The sequence below is a fragment of the Molothrus aeneus genome, chromosome 1 (genome assembly GCF_037042795.1).
Source record: "Molothrus aeneus isolate 106 chromosome 1, BPBGC_Maene_1.0, whole genome shotgun sequence".
In the NCBI taxonomy this organism is placed as follows: domain Eukaryota; kingdom Metazoa; phylum Chordata; class Aves; order Passeriformes; family Icteridae; genus Molothrus; species Molothrus aeneus.
Genome location: NC_089646.1, coordinates 132,206,138 through 132,232,178, shown reverse-complemented (window position 1 = coordinate 132,232,178; position 26,041 = coordinate 132,206,138). Strand labels below are relative to the sequence as shown.

At 41.8% G+C, this 26,041-nt stretch overlaps 2 protein-coding genes across 2 annotated transcripts in view; one reads left to right on the top strand and one right to left on the bottom strand.

The window, feature by feature from the left end:
• The window catches only part of RAD54B (RAD54 homolog B), a 63,239-nt gene extending 56,974 nt beyond the window's left edge, over positions 1 to 6,265 (bottom strand). Inside the window, exons 1-3 of the mRNA XM_066565387.1 lie at positions 6,203 to 6,265; positions 3,100 to 3,253; positions 2,272 to 2,443 (exon numbers count right to left, since the gene is read on the bottom strand). Of these exons, the coding sequence (XP_066421484.1) occupies positions 2,272 to 2,443; positions 3,100 to 3,237 (310 nt within the window). The 5' untranslated portion in view covers positions 3,238 to 3,253; positions 6,203 to 6,265. The remainder of the gene's footprint in view (positions 1 to 2,271; positions 2,444 to 3,099; positions 3,254 to 6,202) is intronic.
• A 142-nt stretch (positions 6,266 to 6,407) lies between these two features.
• On the top strand, positions 6,408 to 17,955 carry LOC136566280 (RING finger protein 151-like). Its single transcript, XM_066565364.1, has 7 exons — positions 6,408 to 6,503; positions 10,617 to 10,730; positions 11,689 to 11,912; positions 13,136 to 13,275; positions 15,077 to 15,239; positions 16,612 to 16,732; positions 17,689 to 17,955. Exons 3-7 carry the CDS (start codon positions 11,707 to 11,709, stop codon positions 17,920 to 17,922), a joined length of 864 nt encoding a protein of 287 aa, XP_066421461.1. The 5' UTR covers positions 6,408 to 6,503; positions 10,617 to 10,730; positions 11,689 to 11,706; the 3' UTR covers positions 17,923 to 17,955.
• The last annotated feature ends 8,086 nt before the right edge of the window (positions 17,956 to 26,041 follow it).

Here is a 26,041-nt window from a genome sequence, read left to right as displayed (position 1 = left end):
CAGTGGCAGCATCCTATCAGGGCTATGACATTCCCATTTTCTGGGACTGAAATCCAGAAAAGAACAGTCAATGGGAAAGGCTCTCCAAAGCACCTTACAGAGTGGAGGGGGTTGCTGCCTACCAGGGCCTGGAATTTCTGCAATCCCCAGATGCTAGAAAGGGCTTTGATGGAGAAAAAGAGAATCAAAAACTACACAGACATGCGAAAGGGACACACAAAGATGGTTCAAGCAGGAACAAGCATGTAACAATAAAAGGAAAAAGGCAGCCACTTTTAAACAGCTGAAGGTCAGTAAGCTTCCTCAGCAATGCACTACATCCTACTGCCAGACCAAGTCCCATCTTCCTACTAAACTACATTTCTAAATATTTTCCCAGTTGAAAGCTAGAGTTGGACAGGTTACAGAGCTCAGGTACCTGCTATGTCAGCTAGCAGAGAGGCCAGAGACCAAGTACACTGCCTGGACATACTGTGTGAGATTGCTAACTAACACCAACGTGGACTAGCTGGCAAGCAGGATAAGAGGCTTGGAAGCCAAATACTGGAGCAGCCATGAGTCTGGACCAGATATCGGAGAGACCAGAGGGTCTGAGACTTGACTACTGAAGGGACCAAAAAGTCCATGCAAGTTACTCAAGAGACCAGGACATATTGGGGGTTGGCTCCTGGTAAGTTCAGCAACCAGCCAGAAATGTTTGTACGTGTGCACATCTTGGGCGCAAGGCAACTGGGAGATCACTGAATCCAGGAGCCCACCACTGAGTAGACCAAGTGGCTAAGACAAGTCACTGTGGGACCCACAGTGTTCTTGTACCTGTGTGAGTGCAGGTCTGTGTACCAGGAGCTGGACTGGGAGCTGTGGCCTCTGTGGCTGATGTGCCTACAGCTGGGGTGTCCAACAAACCAAGGAGCCAGCTACTGAACAGAGGCAGTGCATAAGGTCAGTTACTGGAGGGATCTAAATTCTCTGTGTGCATGTGTATTTACATATAAACACATGTGTATTCATTTGTTTTTCCACAAACAGGCTTTCACCCCAAGCAGTCAGAGAAGGGAAGGGATGTGTCCATGGACACTGTTTGTGCTTGCCTGAGTGCTGTATTCCATATCTGTGTTGGCCTATGTGTCCAGTCATGTGTATGTGTATATAGGACATATGTGTGCCTATTGGGAACAATTCCCTTCTGGGAATTAGCCTCACTATTGGCTGGACCTTGGGACACAGAGCTCTGTCAGTTTTGCTTCAACGGGGCTTCAAGATTTAAGAGGTCTTATAACAAACAAAATTAAATGCAACTGTTAAAGCCTTCCAATAATTCAAGGTGATAAGAGGCCCTGAAATGCTCTTTTAAAACTTCACTCACTAACCAAAGTGTTATTAATTAAATGAACCTTAAACCATTATTATCAGTGTAATTAATTACAAAGATACAACAGTGAGATAACTGTAAGACAGGTGTTTAAAATGCCTAAGCTGGCTCCAAAAGGAGCAGTTTTCATCCATCAGTGTTAGTAATCCAGTTCAAGTGCCAGGCTTTCAAGATGTACTTGGCTCCTGAGGTCATACACTTGCATTCACACAACACAGAACTGTGCTGCATCTGTGGTCAGGGCACACCAAGACTGGGAAATGAAGACACTCAACCCCACAATGTTGTTCAGGTCCATCCAAGTGCACTTGCTATAGTTCAGACACTTCAATGTCTTTGCAGTGCTTACTACCCTGGTTTGTCAGGGGCATTCATTATCAGGGCACAGCTGATGAAGTGCACATCCACAAATGAGCAAAGCCAGTTCTGCTCTGTGGCTAAAGTTGGCTTAAACCTTAAGTGCCCACTGGAGACACTGAAGAAAAGAAAACCTCATTAATTCTGAAAAAAACCTGAATCCATTCAGAATTGTTAGTTTTCTCTGCATGAGGTCAGCAAGGTCTCCAAATTACAACACTTCCCCACTATTTAAGGTATTACAATTCTTGTTGCACCAACTGTAGATTAGAGTGAGTTGACTAAAATGCTGTTCAGGAAGACACAAACCTGAATAGCAGCACTACCAACTGGCTTCCAAAACACCTTGGTTCTTTCCTTTTTTATTAAAAAATTTGTTTAACACTTGTCTCTTCACTCTATCCAGTGTAACACCAAATAATGCCACCACTGCACAATGCTTATAATAGTACTTCACAAAAGTTTAGTATATGCAGTCTATCATTCATAAACTTTAAAATTCTGTTATGGAACATGGTAGTAAAAAAGAAAGAGCATCTTACCAGCTTTGGGCACATTTATTGTTTTCTTTTCTGCCTTGCTACACTTGTTAATGCTGAAACATGCTTTTGTCTTTACTTTTCCAGTTGACTCCACAGACTGTGTACAATTTTCATTTTGATTCTTGATATTTATTTTAGATAGCAATGAAGCACCTCCCTCTTTCTCATCTATCTGCAAAAGAGAAATAAGTTCACAATAGCATTTCCTGCATGCAGGTGAAGAGAAATAGAGAAAAGAGCAACAAGAAGGGATTTCAAGACATATTAACTGTCATTATCAAATTGTTATATAAATATGTCCATCTCTGCAAAACTATATGTATCACAACAGCACGTGTGTGCACACAATACCAAACACTTGTGTAAATAGTTTATGAATTTAGTTTAATACAAGTCTTCTGTAGAGAAATAAATATTGTGCTGCTTTTCTGTGTCAATATTAAAGGTTTCAGAGAAAGTCCCTTTGCAGCAGAACTGCAACTCAGCATACTGAGACTTTATGACAAGTATCCTGGCTTTTAAACTGCTTTCACAAAAATCCAATAAAGCCCCTGCCAAGATGCAATCCCCACCTCATTTACACTTGAGAATTGCATTTGGACTCAATACTGGTTAATTTTACTTATTTGAAAAACATTTTTCTGCAACCACTCCACAGTGAGAGAAGCCTAACCTGAGAAGCAAGGTCAAAGGTACTTACAGTAAAGCTGTAAGCCAAAATTTGTTCTGAATAGATTTTTTAAGCAGAGATTGTTTGTGGTGAGCTCAGATGTTATCTTTTAATCATAATACTGTACAAAGTACTTTTTAGTGCACTGCTCAGTTTACCTCCTTTAACTTAATTTCTTGGTCCATCTCCTTAGTTTCATTCTTGAGACAAACAGCACTGCATTTTCCTGGTGGTATAAACCTTGGCTTTTTGCCAGCATTTCCTAGGACTTGACTGGGAGCTGCAGATCGCCTCATATTCAGCTGTGCTGCTCTGCAGGGTGGACAGGAAGGAAGGAAGCAGATAAAGACAACTGTAGTCAGGATAGGCTTTAAATATAAAAATATATCCAGAGATGACAACAAAAGCACTATTTCAAAATACAAAGGAGACTACAAGATCTTCAAATAACAATATGAACTCACAAGCATAATAACATTTAAGAAAAAGTAGTATCGTTGCAATGCTTTGTTTAACTACAAAGAAAGATCAACTACAGCAAATTCTGCAGCTGAACACCTCAAATTTCATTTAAAAAGCCACTAATGCAGTTCCCAATAGTAATAAATGCTCTAGAGATGCACAATATAGGGCTACTTAGCAAACTTACACCAGTTTATGAAAAGAAAGACAGTTTAAAGCAAAACTTACTATTCTATGCACTGGAAACATAATTTTGAAAAGCTCATTATTAGTGCACAATGAACAATGAATTAGTGCACAATGAATCTTGAAGGTATGTCTCACACCTGGGACCAGCATTTTGCATTAAACAGTCAATTACATTGGTCATTCAGGTTCACCATAATAAGATTAACATTCAGGAGAAAATTATCACTGAATTACAGTGGATATTATTGCTCCATGTTATGTCCACTTGAACAGTGGGAGGAATGTTTTATAGATTTTCCCTCAAAATATAACTATTATTCCCCTGAGCAACCTTAGGTCAAAACCAAACATATGCCAATGTTAATATGACAAAGTTTACTTTGCAACCAATAGAAAAACTAGTTATAGTCTTAATCCTTCAAAGTAGTAGAAAGAAATCAAACAAAAGAAGAAAACTCCAACAGAATGACACAGCAGCCAAAATGAAGAAGGCAAGCAAAACTTACACTGCAGTTACAGGTTAAATTTTGCATTTACACGTTTAGTTTAAATTATCCCCCCAACTACTGGGTTAAAAATAAACCATAATACAGATTGCAGAATCAAACTTCTGTACCATCTCAAAAGCATGTTTGCATCCTGCTGCAGCAGACTGTGTGGTTCTGCACCTTTTTTGGTGCTACTCTGCACTCCAGTGGCTTCCTGGGGCACAACCACCATTCTTCCCAAGGTTTGCACTGAAGTACTCCCACGACACTTTGCAAACATGCAAAGACTGGTAGCAGGAGTACTGCTCTCTCCCCATGTCTGCACAATTAGCATATATACGATGCTGTTACTAGACATAAATCTCAGGGGCAAAATGGCCTCAATCATTGTCACATCCACTGTAGCTGTTATTAAAAATACAAGGAAAGAAGCCTGTGTCTACAGCAGTTCACTTAAGGTGGGCTTACCTGACAACAGTGATAGCAAACGAGTTTTAGTTAACCCTATGCACTAAGGGAGTAGCTTGGTTATTATAACATTATGTCTGTAGCATGAAAAGCCACTGTGAACACTGCAAAGGTGTCAAGAACCTTCAGGGGGAGCAGACTGCAAAGTGCCAGTGCTCAGCAGAGCCAGCTTCAGGGGCCACAGGAATCTGAACAAGCTCTCTACCCAACCCTACACTGCAGTGACACTTGGGAAGACAACATAGGACACCCCAGGGCTCTGCATGAGGACTGTGCATGGCATGGCTGCAGTGCTACACTAACCCTGCCCACTGCACTTGAGGTTCTGTGGGACAGAGAAATTGCACAGTTCATAAATTGCACATATCCATGATTAAAGTGTTCTGCTTCCCAAATCCATTTGGCCATTACACTGTCATTTGGTCTAAAATCACAAAAACAGACTCATTAGGAGATCTGAAAATTACTAAGACATTTGAAGACACTATCCTTGATAACTCAGTACCTTCACTGTTACCAGTATTACCTACTTGTAACTACAAAGACCCTTATGGGTTTGTGGGTTTTAAAATTAAACATTGCATCCAGAAATACATATTTGTCTTTTAAAATACAAGCTTTCATAAAATATAGTAAAAATATGTTAAAAAAATAATAACAAAAATGTTTACATTTTGTCCCTTTACACCACTACCCAATAGGAATAGAACATCAGGGATGTACAACAAACCACTGATGCCAAAACTTTCAGATCAGAGTGAGTATAGCAAGGCAAGGAACAGCTCCAGACTACAACTAAATGAAAGAATATGCAAATATACCCTTTCCTCAGAGACGATACACCAGGGAACCTTGCACCTGCCTTATTGTTAGGTCTGGCTGCAGGGAAACAGCTGCAAGCCATGCAGAAAGCACTGCTCCTGGCTGCTATCAGCAACCATGCCTGAGCAAACCCAGCGCACCGCGAAACCACAGCCCAAACCGTCTCACGGCTGCCTCTGGTTTGTCAGGCACTGAAACCGCTTCAGTACTTTGGCCCTAAAGGTATATTAGTAGCTGCACTGAAAATTAAATATACATATAAAGAATGTTTCAAGATTTTACATATCCAGCTCAACACGGTGTGCACGGAGCTCTGCTGAAGGCAGCCGCAATGCCCATCTCAGCCCAAAATTAACAGCTGCTCCTGGAGCATTTGAAGAGGCGCTGCCGGCACAGATACAAAGGCAGAACAGGGGCTGTGGGCAACTGCAGAGACGTGACACAGCATCGGCTTTTACACAGTTAAATTGCAGGCAGCGAGTGCATCGTCACCAACATTACTGAAAAATCGCTTCAGCTCAGGAGTAGCTGTAAGGAATTTTTACAAGAGCATGTAGTGAAAGGAAAAGGGTGGATGGCTTCAAACTGAGGGAGCGGGTTTAGATCAGATGTAAGGCAGAAATTCTTCACTCTGAGGATGGTGAGGCGCTGGAACAGGTTGCCCAGAGAACTTGTGGATGCCCCATCGCTGAGGGCCAGCTTGAATGAAGCTTTGAGCAACCTGGTCTAGTGAAAGATGTCCCTGCCCACGGCAGGGGGGTTGGAACTAGATCATTTGTAGGGTCTTTCCCAGGGTCGCTTCCACCGGGCCCCCCGCCCGTGCCGCCCGTACCTGCGCTGCGCTCCGCTCCCGCCTCCGCGCTCAATTGTCCCGCCGCGCTCTCCCGGCAGTCCCACCGGCCGCACCGCGCGTGCGCGCTGCGCCGCCTTCCCTTCCCGCCGGGCGCGCGTGCGCCGGGGCCTGCCGTGGGACAGGACCCGGGAAAGGCGCTGCCATGCGCATGCGCAGTGCCGGCCTGCGGGGTCTGTGCCACACACAGCATGGCGGAAGGGGCCGCCCGCCGCGCCGCCGTCAAGCGAGAGCGGCCGTAAAGGGAAGCTGGGCTGCGCGGCGGCGAGCGGCGGCGGGCGGGGTGAGTGGCGGGGCCGCGGCCCCGAGCGGGCCGGGGGCAGCGGGGCCCGGGGCGGGAGGCGGTGCACGGGGTTCATGCTCAGCGGTTGTCAGGGCCCTGCGCCGGGCCGGCGGCGGCATCGCTGCCGTGTGGGGAAGGGAGCGGGAAGGGCGTGTGCAGCTGTAAGGGTGTTTGTCGCTGCCTGAGGCAGCGCAGGTGCTGTTTCTTGGTGTCGGGTCGCTCCTCCAGATGTTTCCAGGCCAGCTCTGTGCTCTGCGTCCCTGAAGCGCCTTCCCGGGCCGAATCCGGAGGCCTTTCCCCTGTTAGCTGTACAGAATTCCCCCTCCCACAGCTCCGAGGGGAGAGCTCTGACCCTGGGCTTGGCTCGGGGAGGCAGAGTCCGGCCCTGCACCTATGACCGAAGGTGGTTACAGAATTAATTAGGTTGGAAAAGACCTCTGGGGTCACCAAGCCCATTCCAATGGCTGACCACCCTTTCTGTGTAAAAATTCTTCTGCTGTCCAACCTGAAACCCAGCCCCCGGCACAGCCTGAGGCGGTGGCCTCTCATCCTGTCGCTGGCTGCCTGGGAGAAGAGACCAGCCCTCACCTGGCTACAGTCTCCTTTCAGGTGGACCCGTAAAGTCCCCTCTGAGCCTCTTTGTCTCCAGGCTAAACAACCCCCAACTCCCTCAGCCGCTTCTCTTAGGACTTGTGCTCCAGATCCTTCACCAACTCCATTCTCCAGATCATTCACCAGCTCCATTGCCCTTCTCTGGACTCTGGTCTGTGCCAGGCATGCCATGGATGGCATTGTTCTGAGTAGGCTTTGCAGAACAGCATGTGTTGTACAAAAATGTTCTTTGACAGAATAGCTATAGTAGTTATGTAGTTCCTGGTAGAGGCCTTAAATTGGCTCATAATTTTTATATAAGCTTTTTTTTGAAAAAAAAAAACAAAAACAAAACCAGTTGTTTGCATCAGTGTAAGGTGGTGTTGCTGTTCATTTATTCTTACCCTCCTCTGTACCTTTTCTCTTACACGAATATTCGTCCAACTCCCCAATGTACCAGTCCGGGGACCTGAGCTGAGGGAGTAGTATCCCTCAGCATCCTTGACTGCTGCTGTCTGTCTTTCTTCCCTTTCTGCCCTGGCTGCAGTTTCTTATGCCTGGTCATGCCCTGCTTCACAGTCCCTAGAGCTTTTGCTGAGCCATTTACAAGAAATTGTAGCCTAACTAATCAAATCAGGGTATGGTTGTTTGTATGGTGAGTTGCATGAGCCAGTTCAGGAAAAGGGCAAATTAAATGTTCTCACTGATTCAAAGGAGGAGGTGGAGGGAGGTGGGGAGCACATTAATTTTTGGATAGATAGGCTTGGGCTATCGTAAGAAAACTGCTACAGTTAATTTCTCCCCCCCAATTCAGTCTTAAAACATGTCAGTTACTGAGAGTAATGCATCAAGTGCCTGAGAAACCACTTGTACAGTCACAGTTGAAGGGGTGAGTCTGCCCCTTCGGGCACTGATGCTTGAAGTGGCTTACAGTGTCAGAGTGGCAAAAAACACACTAAAATATTGCTTCTGTATAGCAGGATTTGTGAAAATAAAGGCTGAAGAAATGTCATGTCTCAGTGTCACCTATCCCTGGGCCCTGCATGGACTCTGTTCCTGCAGCATTTCTGAAAATGCTGTCTTAACCATGCACATCTGTAGTTCTGTCATGGTTCACTCCAGACTTTCAAACAGTTATGCTTTTTTTTGTCACATGAAAAAGAAGCATTTTTTAAAAATCAGAAGCTACTGCAGATGCAAAAATGAAGGTCACTAGTTTCATTTCAGTGTCCTGACTTTCACAGTGGAATAGCTTTGATTAGTGCCAGGCATTTAGCAAGCTATGTGATGATGTTGTTGGGAAGTACATCCCACCTGTATTCTCCCTCTTACCGTATCCACACCAAATCTCTAGTTTTGATTTTGGATGTGCATCTGCCTGGCAAACCATGTGGGATGACAACTGTTGAAAAATCACTTGATACCTGTGAAGTCTGGAGGAGATTTTTGCTTGTCCAGAACTGCAGGGAAAAATAAAACATATGAAACAATAAGAGGCAAATAGCATGTCATAGTTTGTGGGCTTTCTCTCCCAAACAAAGAAATCTCTGCACAATGATATCTTACAATTTATGCACCCTCCCCTACATGATCTTCACACGGCCCTTGTCATCCAGTGGTGATTTTTGGTCTGGGGTCTTCTAACAGCTTATTGGATTCTGTTTCCATGTCCATGCAGGCAAGCTATTAACTGTTCTTATCTCGAGTTGCAGCTTCTGCTGATGACCATGAGCTCCTTATCTTTTGGTTTGTGCTACTTGTGCACCTGCTCCCCGGTAGAGCATGGGAAACTAAAATAAAGTCCTAGACTCAGGATAAACATTACTTAGCAACAACTAAAACATTGATGTGTTGGCAGCATTCTTCTCATTCTAAAGGCAAATCACAGCTCTGTAGCAGCTACGGGAAAATTGCTAAGGAAATTAACTCAGTTCCAGCCAAAAGCATGTCTAGGCAAAAGTCCACAGCTTTCAGCCTAAGGCTTCCTGCAACCCAAGCTGCATATGCTAAGCAAGTAGACATAAGCAAGCAGCCTTCTAAATCACACAGTATTATAATTCTATGTGACTTATTCTGTTTAGAAGTTATTTGCTTAAGCTAAGCAACTGACATCTCTCAAGGAAATGATGTAATTTCTAGGTGCAATCAAAAAAAAGTAGTGTGACAATTGGTGAATTCTAGTGGAATTGGGAAACTAAGTTTTGAGACCAAATGGAGAAGAGAGAAGTTTCTGGGGATAAGCAGAAGCTGAAAATGATCTCATTTTGTGGTAAAGATACTGGGTAAAGTGATCTGTACTGCTAAAGTACATGACATTCATCAAATGCTCTCCCTCTGCTTATCTCTTGACAAGGTGCATCTCTTGAAGTTGATGAGAAAATAAAACATCTCTGATTCTTCAGGTTAGGAAACTTCTACTGGAAGAAGTCTGGGACTTCAGTAACAGCTGTTGGCATAGGTCCCAGATCCATGGCCACAAGGGTTCCAGCACTGTGTTTTGCTGCTCCAACATGAGTCTTCAAAATGTCCTGAAGAATCCCCCTTATTTTTTGCCTCAAAGTTCCCATCCACTCTTCATTTGAACTTTGGTTTGGCTGGGGCTTTATATATCCTTATATATTTATATACAGATGCATATGTATATAATATATATATTTTGTTGTTGCTGTTGCACTTCATTTCTTGTTAAGCACAAATAAAGTTTTTTGTTCCCCATTAGATAAAAATAGTCTTCAAACTTGCTAAAATATGCTGAAGAGTGTCTTGAAGACTTGGTCCTCAGGGACTAGCAGTGTTTGTGCAAAATGTAGCTCACAGCATCCACAATTCCACTAGAACTGTTGAGTAGAACTCTAGAACAGTAAAAGTACTTTGTTTTTCTCTTACCTGTCCTTGAAAGTTTTCTAAAAGCAGATCCACCAAACCAAATCAAGGTGTTAGGCTTACAGTTCATATTATCTAATCTATATATGCAGTTTAAGTCCTCTAGCATAACTTAAGGGGTTTAATAATGATATCTTATATGTTATGATGTTTTAAGTGATCAACCCTAGTTATGCTACACAGCAATGATATTTGCCAATACAACAAACTTGACTGTAATAGTTTTGTTTTAAAAATGAACTGCCTGTCATGACGGGATTAGAACAGGTCAATAAGGAACTTTTATCTTCTTGAGGAATATAATTTTACCAGATTTCAGTTGCTACTTTTCAATAGTACTAATTCTGTTGTCTTCAGTCTTACAAACAAAACTGGCTTAAAATTGATCATCGGCAGGGTGTTCAGTTTTGTGTTAAATGTCTGCATCAGTAGTAATTGAAACAGAGACTGATGATTATTTTCACCATAATCTAGTCAATTCTCCTGTGTTGAATTGTAGGTTTTCAGTGGCTTGCTTTAGAAAACTTGATTTTATTGGGCTGTTAGGACAGCATCTATTCAGTAGCTGGCTTGTTAGACATAGGACTCAGTAACTTAGGAAACACTACTGAGCCTTACTCTTTGTAATTTTTCTCATAGGCATAATAAAGCAGTGAAGAGAAACTGAAGGAAGCATTACATGCCTTACTGATCAGAAAACTGTTTCTGGAGTATTTGGGCAAACTACATATATATGTAGTAAAATCTACAAAGGTAAGATATCTTCCTTTTCTATTTTATTTAGAAAATCTCACAACTAATGAAAATCTCTTTTGTGAGTCTCAGTGGGTTTACAATTGTAACTTTGTACATCAAGGAGCAATGTGGAGCCTAAAACTTATTCTTTTAAGCAAGTTCTGTGGAGTCTTGCCAAATTCCTCGAGGTTTTTCATTATAGGATTTAGATGAAGGCAGATTGCCCATTAGTTCTTTTTCACAAAGCTTTCAAATCCATTCCAAAGCTTCTCAGTTTTATAAAATAGATCATGTAGGAAAAGACAGTAGCTCTTCATGATTTCAAGGTTAGCTGCAGTTTTGGCTTCTTTTACTTCCTGAATATTAAGTATGTCTTTAAGCATGTGGAGGTTTCACGTTCCCTCTGAAATGGAGGTCTACAGTGACTAGAGAATCTTTTTTTTCAATATGAAAGCAACATCTTAAATGATGTGCAGTTCATCAATCCAGGATTTGTTAGCTGAAAGTGCCACAGCTATTGTTGGTAAGAACACCGTTTTGTAAGTTTGTTAGGCATTATACGAAAGGTTTTAAAATGGAAACCAAACATTTGCATTTGAACTTGTGTGATGTTTCTGCTTCAGGTAGAATTCATATAAATGGAAATTGTATGTTTCACAGTGGCTGCTACAATTATGTTCAATAACAGCATTCAGAAGAAGCGCAGCTCCACTGTGCCGAAGTCTGTGCTTTCAGAGTTCAGAATTTCGTGATAGAAAATTGTGATTCTGACATCCAGCAGTACAATTCTCAAATTCCCTTAAATCTGAAAGTCTATGAAGTGTGTAAATGTTTGTTTGCTTTCCCACATTCACTTCTTTATTCACTTTATGGTCTCCATGTTTTTAGAATTGCTTTCAGGCCTCTTTGTGGATCTACCCATACAGATCCAGCACAAAGATTGCTTTATTTCTGTGTGTTTGGGGTTTTTGAGCAGGTTGAAGGTGTGGAGAGCATGGGTTATGACATTGAGCGCTTCGTGGGCTATGTTAATGAAGGGCTGTTGTGCTCCATCTGCCGAGACGTGTTGGAAGATCCACTGCAGGCTCCTTGTGAACACGCTTTCTGCACTGCCTGTATCCACGGGTGGCTTGTTCATCACAGTAACTGCCCTGAAGACAGACAAGTGATTGATGTGTCTTTGCTACGACCTCTCTATAGGTATCCAGTAACCTTGATGTGTGTTGAAATTACATGAATTTAGGATTTCTCAGTTTTGCTTGCACAGCTTCATCTCCTGTCAATACTGTTGCTCAGGCTGTCTTTATCCAGTATGCCTCTGGCAGACACCAACTGCTTACTTACATGAAAGCATTAGCATTTTCTATTTATTATAACTAACCATCAGGGTGTTAGGATTTCAAAACTGAAAGGACACTTAGTTTATTCTCCACCTTTTTATATCTTGATGTTGATTCTAGATGCCTGTCTGGATATTACTCTGAATGTCCTTTACAGCACCAAAACTTCTCCATACTTGATTTTAGAGAAAGCAAGCAAAGCGACTCTTGATGACAGTCACTACACACTCTGTATCTCTTTTCAGTCTTAGATGCTGTAGTTTGGTTTGTAATTAACAGTTCCTGGAGATATTAACCAAATTTCTGACCTTCAAATCATTTTTAAAAAGATCTTTAGACATAGGAATGTCTATTGTGAACCACCTTGTAGGCTGTTCTCACTAGTGCCTTCTATAGCTGGTCAGACAGTTGGACCATATGATTGTTGTTGGTCTTGCCCAAACAAACTGTTCTATTTTAAATGTTAATTCTTGCTAGTGTCAGAACAAAACAGTTTCAACAGTAGACGCTGCTTGCTGTTTAACATCTGCGTTATCTAATCTTGCTCAGATTAACAGTTATGTATTTAAAGTCTCCAGCTACAGTAAATTTAACTTTGTTAGGACTCTGAACATAATTTTTCATTCTTGAGATTTACTATCTGGAAGTCAGCTATAGTGTAGACAGAGCACTAGAGTTTAATATTTAGATTGTTTTATCTCTACTCCCTGTAGTCCTGTAGTCTGACATGTTTAGAAACAGAGAACTTAAATGGCAAATGAGTAGCCCTGGTGTTTGTTATTGATAATATCTGCTGAGCCAGTGAAAGGTCAGAATTAAAAACTATTCAAAAATAAAGAATTCATTTGTGCATTTAAATTTGGAGACTGAATTTTTCATTAACATTGTTTCTTTCAAACGGTTTTTTTCCTGATATGGTCACTTGAATTCTTTAAAAAATAAATAAATAAATAAATTTAGCTAGTTACTCACAATTTTTCCTGATGGAGATTAGAGTCTTGCTTTCTTTTCCCAAAAGTTGAAAGTACACATTTTTCAATAGTGTTCCAAGATTTAAGGACAAATTCTTTTCTTTGCATGTAGATATATGAAAAATGATTTAAACCGTCTTCAGCTACATTGCAGAAACAGAGAGTATGGCTGTGAAATGGTTTGTTCTCTGGAGTCTATAGACAGGCATGAAAGGGAGTGTGAGTACAGTCAGATACCCTGCTCCAATGCTGGTGAGTAACATTCAAAGTTGAATCCTTTATGTTAAACAAACACATTTGTCATCTTCCCATCAACAGAACTGCAAATAATGGCCATTATTTCCTAACAGAAATTCAAAGCTTTGGCACAATCTGCTCTTTACAGCAGTGTTTTGAACAAAATATATGTTTATGGCAGTTTTGATGATTAGCAACTGTTTCTTATCCAAAAACTAACCAAAATGAATATGATGAACTTTGAATGTATGAAAATGTAGTAGTGCGTTAGTTTTGCTTTCTGTCAAGTTATGAGTGTTTTCCAGTTCTGGCTGCATGTTTTGATGTTTGAATGAATGCAGTAGCCCTTGCAGAAGACTTAGGGATCATAATTTATTTATAAAACACCTGACTGCCTGGTGCATGTGCAGCTGTCAGCTCTGTGACATAGCTTTAACAAAAATATATCTTGGAAATAAGAATTACTCTAAGCTAAATTCCAGTTAGAATTGTTCATGTTGAGGTTTTTATTTAAAGCAAGGCTACACCTCCTGAGAAAGAAGCATACCTCTAAAAAGGAACATACTGTTAAAATTTACCCATTGAATTAATTTGAAATGTTGTCTGCTCCTAGGTAAAGTTAAAATCTAATTAATGATGCTAAGGGCTGCCATTGTAATTAATTATGAGATGATGAAGGTACTAGAATTGCTCTGCTAGAAGTTATAATTTTTCTCAGAAGTGACTTCTGCGGATGATTGATTCACCTGTTCTACTTCCTACAGAAACAACAGTGTTTTACAGATTTAAGTATTTTACAGTGTTTTACAGATTCATGTTTTTACACTGCACTGGGTGTCTGGTGTTTGGCGTGTGAAGGCTCTTACATCTCTTCAACTCTTTCCCAAAAATACATGGAATGTATTTTAAGTACCTCAATTACAAATCATTAGATTTATTAGTAAAGCTCTTCTAGAGAACTCACTTGCCATTTTCTGGCATGGTTTGTTGGGATGTTTCAATACTCCATTGTTTCAGTTTCCTTAAGTTGATATTCTCTTTGCATTAATGCATTATTCTCTTTGAATTAAATGCAAGTGTGTACTTCAACAAAGGGAGTCTCAACAATTAAACTACAAACTTCCTAAGTGTGACTTCATAAGTTGAGACTACAAACTTCAAGTTTAGAGAGTTGAATATAGCAATAATTTATATAGTGCTTATTTTTGATTCTTTACGCTTTACTTTTAATCACTACAGAACTGCAAAGTTTGTATCCCAGAATTTCTGTGGAAATATTTCTATCTTTGTATGAGTTATTAAATGTTCATAATAAATGTTCTAACTTATTACGGTCTAGTACATTAGCAACAAGACCCAACAAATTGTTTGGAAAACAAGTTTACATTCCATCTCATCCACATCTCTCTTTACTACTTCTTTAAGTTTGATAGCATAATATTTTTTACACATGTGTATTCTTTATAAATTCCAGTCATTGCAATCTATGATGGTAGCACAGGCAAGCTGCTAGTGTCTTAGTTTGGCATCAGGATTGTCATTACTGAAGTTGATTTAATGCCAGACCAGCAGTAGAAGACTTTACAGAAAATACAGAAAATACTTCCTTCCAGCCTTTCAGTGTTCTCAGTTAATGGTTAAGTATCTTAGTGAGACCTCCTAACAGCGTTGTATGAGTAGCTACGTATGTGTAACTGTCATATTTCATGTCCTAAGGAAACCACTTCTCTCAGCTTCCTTTCTTGAGTGTTTTTGTTTGGAATGACTGAGAGTGCTTTTGTTGTAGATGCTGTCTTGCCTTGCTCCCCCTGCTCAGGTTGCACCGTGCAGATCGAGCGGCGTAACCTGGACGGGCACCTGGCGGTGTGCGAGTACCGGAGCCGTGAGTGCCCCAACGGCTGCGGCTTCACCATCCTCAGCGCCGAGGACACGCAGCACAACTGTGTGGCAGAGCTGAGGACGGAGCTGGAGCTGCTTCGGTACAAAGCTTCTCTTTCTCTCAGGGCTGGGCTGGGCTGGGCTGAAAGTCACTGCATGAAGCACTTTGAAATACTAGCACTGGATTCTGGTATGTGTTAAATGGCCGTTAATTCCTTGATGCTAACAGGTCAGAACTTTATCATGTGTCAGCATAGACTTTAAATTCTTGCTGGGCATTTGTTGTTGAGCGTTTTTTCCAAGTTACCATAAATCTTAAAATACCATTTGCTTGCAGTTGAACAGAATTGCAAGCTTCCTATTTAAAATGACAAATGACAAAAAACCTAAGAAAATGGAAGCTGGCAATTTAATTCTTCCATTGGCCTCTTATACAGATGAAGCCACATTATTTAATAATTGTATTTAGTTTATGTTTTTACAGATTGAGAAGATAAAAATCTGTAAGTATTTTGGCAGGTACAGGTAGATTCAACCACTGAAGGTCTAATTATGATTTTTTTTTTTAGGTTCTGGTAGATAAACAGTTGATGAATATGACTCTTCTTACCAGCCTCATTGTTTTCCTCTTACGTAGGTTTCTGTAGCTTTCCCTTTGCACTGTATTCCAGTTCTACTTTGGTTTTTTCCCCCGCTCAGACTCCTTCCCATGTGTATCTTTCAGCTCCTAAGTGTTGTGCTTTTGAACACTGCTGTGAAGTCAGGCTCAAATATGGTTTAAATGCATTGAGACACAAGTGATTCTGCTACCTGGTTTCTGAATTCAAAAGGTTAATGTAGTGCCATCTGGTTTTGGCTGTGGAGCTGTGTGAGTGACTAGGCTGTAACAGTTTACTGCATACTGTCATTTAGTGTCCACCATAAAAGTGAACGAGGTTACACAGAACCATGGAATCATTTAGATTGAAAAAGAGCTTTTAGGTCATTGAGTCCAGCAGTTAATCCAGCACTGCCAGGCCCACCACTAAACTGTGTCTGTAAGTGCCTACCATGTCCACACACCCAGGCGGTCTCACTTCCTTACTTGTTTAGCAATACTATAGGATTCAGACTTTTTATCTTGGCTGCTTCTTATTTCATAACACTCAGCAAGCACATACTGTAGGCAAACAATAGAAAATCACTTAAAAGTCATAAATACACCTTCTTGAGCTCTGGGAATATTTTATTTGAGGAGTATGATTTGATTGTCCCTCCATAGGCTCCTCATGGGCACTTTAATGCCCCTGGGCACAATGCACATCTTTATGCTGTTTTTCTTTTTAAATTAATAAATCATGCCTCTACAGAGGCATCCTGTAGAGCTTGATGGGAATCAGTTCAGTCTGCTTGGCTGCAAGAAGGCTTTCTGGGTTTTGAAGATCATTCTTTTCTCTGCTTACAAGACTTAACAAGGAGAAATAAACTTTTCAGGTCAGAAATGATCTGCAGAGTGGAGGAGGCAAAGCATGAGATGGAGTCAAGGTTAGATTCACAGAGAAGGCATATGGTCCAAAAAGAGAGTATTCTGCAAAATGAAATTGAAGAACTAAAGGTAAATACAATTTTTTTTTCCTCTCTTAACAGTCTAGCTTTTTGCTTTTCCCAGTAGCAGTTTCTATTTTGTAAATAAAGTCTCATACAGAGGAAAATGGCATTAGGTATGGGGAACAAAACCATCAAAGCTTTGCCAGGTTATCTGTGTGGAGAAGCAGGCTGGATTCTGTATTCCTGTGGTTTACTGCTTCAGGTTCACTGGAGCTTACCTGGGTACTCCTCCCGTGTTCTGTGCATGCATAACATTGTCAGCAGATCAATCTGAAACTGATTTCAGTGTCTAAATGTAGAGTATGCATCACAAAACTGGATGTAATTAAACATTCAGCTCCATTTTTAATTGCTATCTGAAGTGGCTTAGTCCAGAGCTGACACAGAGCCCTACTGCCAAGAGTGGTATTTGCACTGTGATCAGAAGGTTGGAAAGGTTCACAGTAAACTTCATCAAGTAATAAGCAAGGCTGTCTTATCCTTTTATTCATCCTCTTTTTATTATATCACAGAAAATTATTTTTAAAGCAATAGTTTTTAAAGCTTTTAAAAAGTTTTAAAAAATTTATAGTTCACAGTTTTATTTTTACTGGATTTGATGTTAAATCCTTGAAGAATGTATGTGAACATAACCACAACCATATTTTGTTTCGATTCTTGAAATAGAAAAGAAAAGCAGCACATAGGTAAATTGGCTGTTTCTTATCATACTTCATAAGAAACAGAATATGCAAACAAAATGTTTTTGAAAAACATATTGTAATCTTTAGAACAAGACCATCCCACAAGGTGAATGCTGGATTGTGTCTCAAATTGTTTACACTTGTTGCACTATCAAAAAAAATTTTTGGTGGTTTTTATTCCAAAGACTCGATCACCCAACATGCGTGGCCAGTTTGACTTCATTGCAGCATCATTAGAAGAGGGTTTGTTTCTTGCAGTAAATTTGTGTTTGCATTTCAGAGTCAGATGTCACGAATGATGTCAGATGTACGGTCTCTGATGGCTGCAGAGAGGCAGCACCGCCAAGAATTGGAGCAGGCAGAGCTGGAAAAACGGGAGTTAATGGAGCTGCTGAAGGGGCTGCAGAAGGACTGTAGATTGACTACTACAGAGGGAAGCAGGAAGTCAAATTTCCGTCCTTTGACACGACTAGAGAGTGTAAAAAGAAAACCTAGGGAAGTTACAGTTATCTAAATAGTACTAAGCTCAAAAAGCATTTTCTTCAAATACTGGCTTCTGGCAAACTACTTTCTTTGAATGATTGGTAAACTATATAATTCCTGATTTACTTGGGGTTTTTTTAAGTCTAACTTAGAACTGTATTTCCTTTGGGGCCATAAAAACAAACAGAAGAATTTTTCCATGAGGGAATACTGGTAATCAAAACCAGTAATTGGAAGACATATTTTTAGCTAATGTTTTTATAGAAAGGGAAAGGAGACTTGATTTTTACTGCATCACTTACAGGAATCTTTTAAGACTGAAACTACAGCCTTTTAAAGTCAAAGATACAGACTATTATGGACCAGGAAGAAAAAAACATTTCAGTATCTCTGTTTGAAACAAAAAAGCAAATGTGACCATTTGGGATGTACTTAATTTGGGGAAAAGTGAATAGTAGCATTAGTAAGTCAGTAATAGAAATTAATAAGATTTTGTTTGTTTGTAGTCAGTAGAAGGTCTTATTTCAAAGGTGGAAAGCAAGCACTTTAAATTTTAATTCTTCTGCTATGTAACAGCTTTGGGTGAGGTTGACTGTTGCTTTAGAGCTTCTCCTCATTTCTGAGGCTGATAACACACTTAAGAGACTAATACTAAAGCCTGAGGTAGTAGAATAACCTTTAAACAGATGTGTGAATAACTTTGAGTTTGTGGGAATGCTTCTTAAAAATTTGAAGTTTCTATATGTGAAACTGTCAGGTATTTCTACAGGATCTTTTAAGCATAAGACCAGTCATTTGGTACTCAATGTCTTTAAAGTATATATAGATACCTAGAGTATCCTTAATTTTCTTGTGGCAGGTTTAAGGCTACTTGATATGCACAAGAGATGAATATTTGCACAGTTACTTGGGCTTCAGACACCTGTGTTAGTGCTCAAGCTGGCTTCAGGGAGTGCCAGAGCCTGGCACTGTCATCAGAGGGGTAACAGAACACCTGGGTGTAAGTAGGTCAGTGATCTGCTCTGCTTAGCAGTACAACTCAAAGTGGGGGTGGAAGGATTAAGGGATGTTAGAGCATCTGAGGAAGAGATTGACTGATAGAGCATTCTCTGCCTCCCCTGAGGCAAATGTACCAGTCAAATGCACCTCAGAAAGGGGAGGATCACTAGAGATGAACCTAGGGTGGCAGGTCTGTGATGCAGGCAAAACCATTGGCCCAGCTAAAGTGCATCTACACCAACACACACTGTGGGCAGCAAGCAGGAGGAGCTGGAAGCCATTGTTTAGCAGGAAGGTTTTGATGTTGTCACCATCACAGAAGCATGGTGGGATGACCATCATCATGGGAGTGCTGCAATGGCTGGATATAAGCTCTTTAGAAGAGACAGGCGAAGCAGGAGAGGTGGTTGGGTAGCACTGTACAATAGGGAATGTTTTGATTGTATTGAAATTGATGATGAAGATGACAAGGTTGAGTGCCTCTGGATGAGGATCACAGGGAAGGTCAGCAGGGCAGACATCACGGTGGGAGTCCCTTAGAGACCACGAGCCAGGAACAGGCTGATGAGGCCTTCTAGAAGCAGCTGGCAGAGGCGTCACAGTCACCAGCCTTTGTGCTCATGGGTGACTTCAACTTGCCAGATGTCTGCTGGAAATACAGCAGAGAGGAAGCAGCCTGATGGGTTCCTGGAATGTGTGGAAGACAGCTTTCTAAGTAACACAGCTGGTAAATGAGACTAACAGAGGAGGGGCCCTGTTGCTTGTGGGCTAAGAAAAACTGTCGGGTGAACAGATGGTCAGTGGCCATCTTGGGCAGAGTGACCACGGACTGTTAGGGTTTTCTGTACTGGGTGAAGTAAGGAGGGGCACCAGCAAAACTTCTGCCTTGGACTTTGGTGGTCAGACCTTGGCCTTTTTAGGACATTGATTGACCAAGTCTCTTGGAAGTTAGTTCTGAAGGGCAAAAGAGTCCAGGAAGGCTGAATGTGCTTTAAAAAGCAATTGTTAAATATTCAGGAACAGACTATCCCCATGTGTGGAAAGACAACTTGTATGGGAAAAAGACCAGTGTGGTTAAACAGAGAACTTAAGCTGCAACTTAGGGGGGAAAAAAGAGAATATATCATCTCTGGAAGGAGGTCAGGTAACTTGGGAGGACTATAAGGACTTCACAAAGTCATGTAGGAGGAAGATTAAAAGGGACAAAGCCCAACTAGAATTTGCTTTGGCCACTACAGTTAAAGACAACAAAAAATGTTTGTCTAAGTACATTGAAAGCAAAAGGAAGGTCAAGGAGTGTCTCCAGCATTAGTTGAATCCAGAGGGTGGTGTAGTGACAGGGGTTGAGGAAAAGGCAGAGGTACTTAATGCCTTCTTTGCATCATTCTTCAATATCAAGATCAGTTGTCCTCAGGATACCCAGCTCCCTGAGATGGAAGTTGTTGATGGACACATGAGTGAAACCCCCATAGTCCAGGACAAGGTGGTTAGTGACCTGCTGTGCCAGTTACACACTCACAGGGCTATGGGCCCTGATGGGTTCCACCCCAGAGTAATGAGGGAACTGGCAAAAGTACTCACTGGCACAGGTGAGGCAGCACCTTGAGTGCTGTGTCCAGTTCTGGGCCCCTCAGTTTAGGAAGGACGTTGAGACCCTTGAGTGCATCCAGAGGAGGGCAACGAGGCTGGTGAGGAGCTTGGAACACAAGCCCTGTGAGGAATGACTGAGGGAGCTGGGGTTGTTAAGCCTGGAGAAAAAGAGACTCAGGGGTCACCTTATCACTCTCTACAACTCCCTGAAAGGTGCCTGTAGTCAGGTGGGGGTTGGTCTTTTTCACCAGGCAGAAACTGACAGAACCAGAGGACACAGTCTCAAGCTGTGTCAAGAGAAATATAGGTTGGACATTAGGAAGAAATTTCTCATGGAAAGAGTGATAAAGTACTGGGATGGCCAGCCCAGGGAAGTGGTGGAGTCACCCTCCCTGGATGTGTTTAAAAAAAGACTGGATGTGGCACTCAGTGCCATGGTTTAGTTGGAGTGTTAGGGCACGGGTTGGACTCGATGATCTTTAAGGTCTCTTCCAACCTAGTGATTCTGTGAATTTGCCGAAACACTTTCAATCATCTATCAGCAGTCCTGCTTAACTGGAGAAGTTCCAGTTGACTGGAGATTAGCAGATACAGTACCCATCTACAAGAATGGTTGGAAGGATGATCTGGGGAACTGCAGGCCTGTCAGCCTGAGCTCAGCTCTGTGCAAGGTTCTGGAAGAGATCTTCCTGAGTGCCATTACATGGCACATGCAGGACAACCAAGGGATCAAGCCCACAAAACACAGATTGAAGAAAGGCAGGTCCTGCTTGACTGATCTGATCTCATATGACTAAGTGGCCTGCTGAGAAGATGAGGGAAAGGCTGTGGATGTTGTTTATCTAGACTTCAGTAAAGCATTTCACACCATCTTCCACAGAGTCCTCCTAGAAAAACTAGCTGCTTGGGACTTGGATGGGTGGACTCTCCAGTGGATAAAAAGTTGGCTGGTTGTCAGGCCCAGAGAGTGGTGGGGAATGGAGCTAAGTCTAGTTGGCAGCTGGTCACTAGTGGTGTTCTCTAGGGCTCAGTATTTGGGCCAGTTCTGTTTTAAGACCATTATTAATGATCTGGACGTGGGGATTGAGTGCATCCTGAGTAAATTTGCAAACACCACCAGGTCAGATGGGAGTGTTGATCTGCTTAAGGGTAGGAAGGCTCTGCAGACAGACCTGGACAAACTCAATCAATGTGCCAAGGACAAGTGCACGAGGTTCAGTAAGGCGAAGTGCTGGGTCCTGCTCTTGGGTTTCAGCAACCCCATGCAGTGCTACAGGCTGGGGGCAGAGTGGCTTGAGAACTGTTCAGCAGAAAGGGACTTGGGTGTGATGGTTGACAACCAGCTTAATATGAGCCAGCGTGTGCCCAGGTGGCTAAGAAGGCCAGTGGCATCCTGGCCTTTATCAGAAATAGTGTGGCAGGGATTGTCCCTCTGCACTTGGCACTGGTGAGGCCACACCTCGAGTGCTGTGTCCAGTTTTGGCCCTTCACTTTAAAAAGGAAATTGAAATGCTGAAGTGTGTCTAGCAAAGGGCAACAAAGCTCATGTAAGGTCTAGAAAGCTTGTCTTGTGAGGAGCAGCTGAAAGAGGTTGGTTTGTTTGTCTAGAGAAGAGGAGGCTCAGGGAGGACCTTTTCACTCTCTACAACTCCCTGAAAGGAGGGTGTAGCCGGGTGGGGACTGGTCTCTACTACTGTGTCCACAGAGAGGGGATAAGAGGAAATGGCCTTAAGCTCAGACAGGGGAGGTTCAGATTAGATGTTAGAAAAAAAAAAAATTCACTGTTATAGTGGTCAGGCATTGGAATAGGGTGCCCAGGGAGCTGTTGGAGTTACCATCCCTGGAGGTGTTGAAGAGTTGTCAGGATCTGGGGCTGAGCAATGGTTAATGGTTTAAGGGTTGCAGGGCTAGTTCTGGGTTGACAGTGGAACTTGGTCTCTTCCACCCTTGATGATTCTATGATTCAAAGTTTGCAGTAGGATTTTTTAACAGACCCACAAATCAAGGAGGCATTTATCTATAAGCACTGCATGAGAAATCTATTTAAAGACTTTCTCCAAACTTTTTACACAGCCTGTTCATGTTGCTTTCAGTGGTATAACTAAGCCATATTCTCAGCTCACCAGTGACTAACTATAGAGATACCTTCTGTTTACTGAATGCATTAAATCAGTTTTGGAGGCTCAGGAAGATGTGTGCAGATTCAACAACCCGAATATGTTCATTTTATCATTTAGAAAGCAACTGCATTACTGTGCATGCCTTGCTGTTGCTCAGAGCAATGCTTTTATAGCTAATAGCATAACCAAAGAGAGAGGCAGCAATCTTCTTTAGCACAGTCTATATTATGAAGATTTGTGGTCAGAGCTGTCTGAATTTTGGGCATTAATAAATCCTTCTAACTTGCCCTTTTGTTAGTACCACTGAGGCAGATGTACACATACTCAGGTCTTGAGTATTTAAAAACTGACATAAATAGCTCTTCTGTAAAGGAATTGAGAGTATTTGGGGCACTAGCAATCTCACCAATTCATGCCATAGCATATCTCTTAAGCAGCCATATTTAAATAATCTAAAATATTAAACCAGTAGCTATGATTTGGGAAGACCTTCACTCACACTAAATGTTCAGGGGTCACTTCACTTACATCAATGTGTATTAAAGCAATAGGTAGAAAGTAAGAATGCTGTTGCTCTCGTGTTCTGAACAAGCAAGCTGTGAGTGTCTGTGCCCTGTGTGACATTATTGCAGCATTCACACTAATTTTCAAGCTTTTTCGCAGGACCAGATTTCATGCTATTAGATTCAGTTAGTGCTTTTTTGTGTACTGTAACTGTGTGGTTGTGATGTGACTTTATCTACTTTGCCTAATGTAAAGAAGAAAATTACTTCAGAATCCATTAGAACTTGATGAGCTGGATCATCTTTCCTGAGTCAGAGGGCAGTAACCCAATCTTTTCTGTTCTGACCACCGAAGAAAGCAAGCTATTTGCTCTGTGCGTTCCCCATCATGGGATCTCTGCATTTGTTTGCTTTAGAAACTTCACCCACACATTTCTGACTAAATTCCTCCTAGTATGGGAAATAGGGTTTATTTAATGTTTACCTAGCATTTGACCTGCTGTCTTTTTCCTAATGGACATGAAACTCTGAGAAAAAATGTCCTAGGTGGCAAGGAAGGACTTTCTGCTGTGCTGTCAAGCTCTGACAGTCTGAACTTCCAGTGTGGAAATGTGGCAATGCTTTGGGTCCACCAGCTGCAGCATGGACTGTCAGTTTGGGTTTCTTTAGTGGCACAGAAGCACTTTCAGAGATGTTTTAAATAGGCACACAGTAGCTAATGGCATCAGGTTCCTCTGGTGACTTTAAGCTTTATGCCATTCTTCTGGGTTGGTAATGGCTCTGCACTTCAGATTTTCCTCTGCTAATGAACCCCTCACAGGGTGGCATTGCTGAAGTATCATCATCATTTGACCTGTCTTACAATTGACTAGACTGACATTAAATAGCCCATTATGTTAATATTTCATCTACTTCTTGCTTTTCCAGTCTCATGTATTATGCAGCTCTTAATAGCAGTTGGCAACAGCAAGGGATTTTTTTTCTGTCTTTCAAATAGTCTGTTAATCCTGTTCACAAAAAGTAAGACTTCAAATATTGTACTAGACTTGACATAAGTTAAAGACATTCACTTGAAAATGATACTTCATAGTCATGATCATACTTTAGCATTATATGAGACACTGCTGAAAGTGCTTTACAGAAGGATTCCAGCATGGAATTACTGGTATTACTATTCTCATACTAAATCACACTTTAATCAGTTCCATTTCCTCACAAGTGGAACTGCTGCTCCAAGTGTACCAGTAACTGTGCAAATTGTTGTATTTTTTTCTAAGAATTGCTGCTTCTGTCTCTTTGCAGCTGGAAGAGGGAGAGCAAAGAGAGAGAACAAGTGTGGTGTGACTGTTCCTTCAGCCCAAAAGCAGAGATGTGGCCTCACCAGCTTGTGCCACCAGCCAGCTTACCAGTGTGAGCTGCCAGCGTGTGGCAGGGAGTTAACAATGGCATTAGAATTAAATGGAGATTAAATCTTTGTCCACAATTAGGTGGATACACAGTGTCACAGTACCAAGCCTGGGAGATTGAGAAACAGAGCAAGTGGTTAAGTAAGGTATGTGGAACTTGCATAAACAAAGAGGTTCTTGGCAGCATAGAAGGGAAGGGAATTGCACAGTCAAGCGGAATACCTGCTATAGTGATGTATTTTCACTGGCCAAAAATGGTTTTATCTGAACTGTTCTTAGGTGTTTGTATGAAGTAACGTTTTAATAGTCCCTGGTTGCAAAGAGTTCCTACAATTTATAGAAATTGGTAGCCTTGCAAATGAAATTTTCCATGTGCTGTCCTCTTGGATGTTTCTGGCATGGTGCTTCTCTACAGCCACTTTCCTTCGAAGTGCTGGGTAGTATTGACAGGAGCAGTACTAGCCTTGCCTTTCTCCTGTACTGTTGTCAGGTGGAGTACGGTAGGTCAGGGAGATTTTACCACGCAGAAGATGCCTTTATCAAGACCTACAATTCTATGCAACTTTCTATTAACTGAGTAAACACTGAACTGTCTTCCAGCATTATGGGTCGCTGCCAGTCTATTTACATTTTCTACCTTTATATGCACAAGGATAAACCAGCAGTCAACAGATCTTAATCTCTAGTGTGTATAAGAAATGGTAACACTTTGTATCACTTTGAAGTACACTTTGTATAAAAGTTGAACTAATAAAGGGTCTACACCATAATTAACACACTTTGGTTCACTTCATTCTGTACAGAAGTTTGAGTACCGAGTACCCTCTTTATCACATTTAGGTACACTGGCCTGCATAGCACAGGAGTCACAGATGCACTGCAATCACAGGCTTGGTGCCCTGGAGTAGGCAAGGCTGCATTTTCCCTCCTAGAGGAAGCAATAAACAAAGCAGGTGCTCAGTCAAACTATCCCTTCTCCAGATTTCCCTCCCACCTCACAGATGGGAGTTTCTGAATGGGATGAGCTTGGAAGGCAAAGCACTGGCAAAAATTTGAGAAATCCTGGAGTCGACACTCCAGTCCTGCACAGACAATAGGACAATGAAGGGGCAAGGGAAGAACTCCTTCTCTATCCATCAACTGCAGAAATCTTACCCCTTATGCAATTTTTTTTACGGCCACTACAAACACCCTGGTGGAGCATGTAAGAGCAGCAAAACAACAGAGCTGTTGTACTTGCTTAAACATGAGCAATCTGGACGTGGGGCACTCAAGCAGGAATTTGCTGCATGCAGTCCTCTGCCTTCACCAACTGGACACATTCTCTTACCTGCTGGAGGAGTTACTCAGCAGAAGAAAAAAGGCTGAAAGCCAACATGGCACAAGCAGAGACCAGCCCAGATCTGGGCTGATACCTGTTTATCTCCTACGCCTCTCCACGTGCACCTGGCCCTCAGCCACATTACAGACTGCACAGCAGCTAAGGATTTTGGAAGCAAAACCAAATGCACACAACTTATGTCTCACCCTTA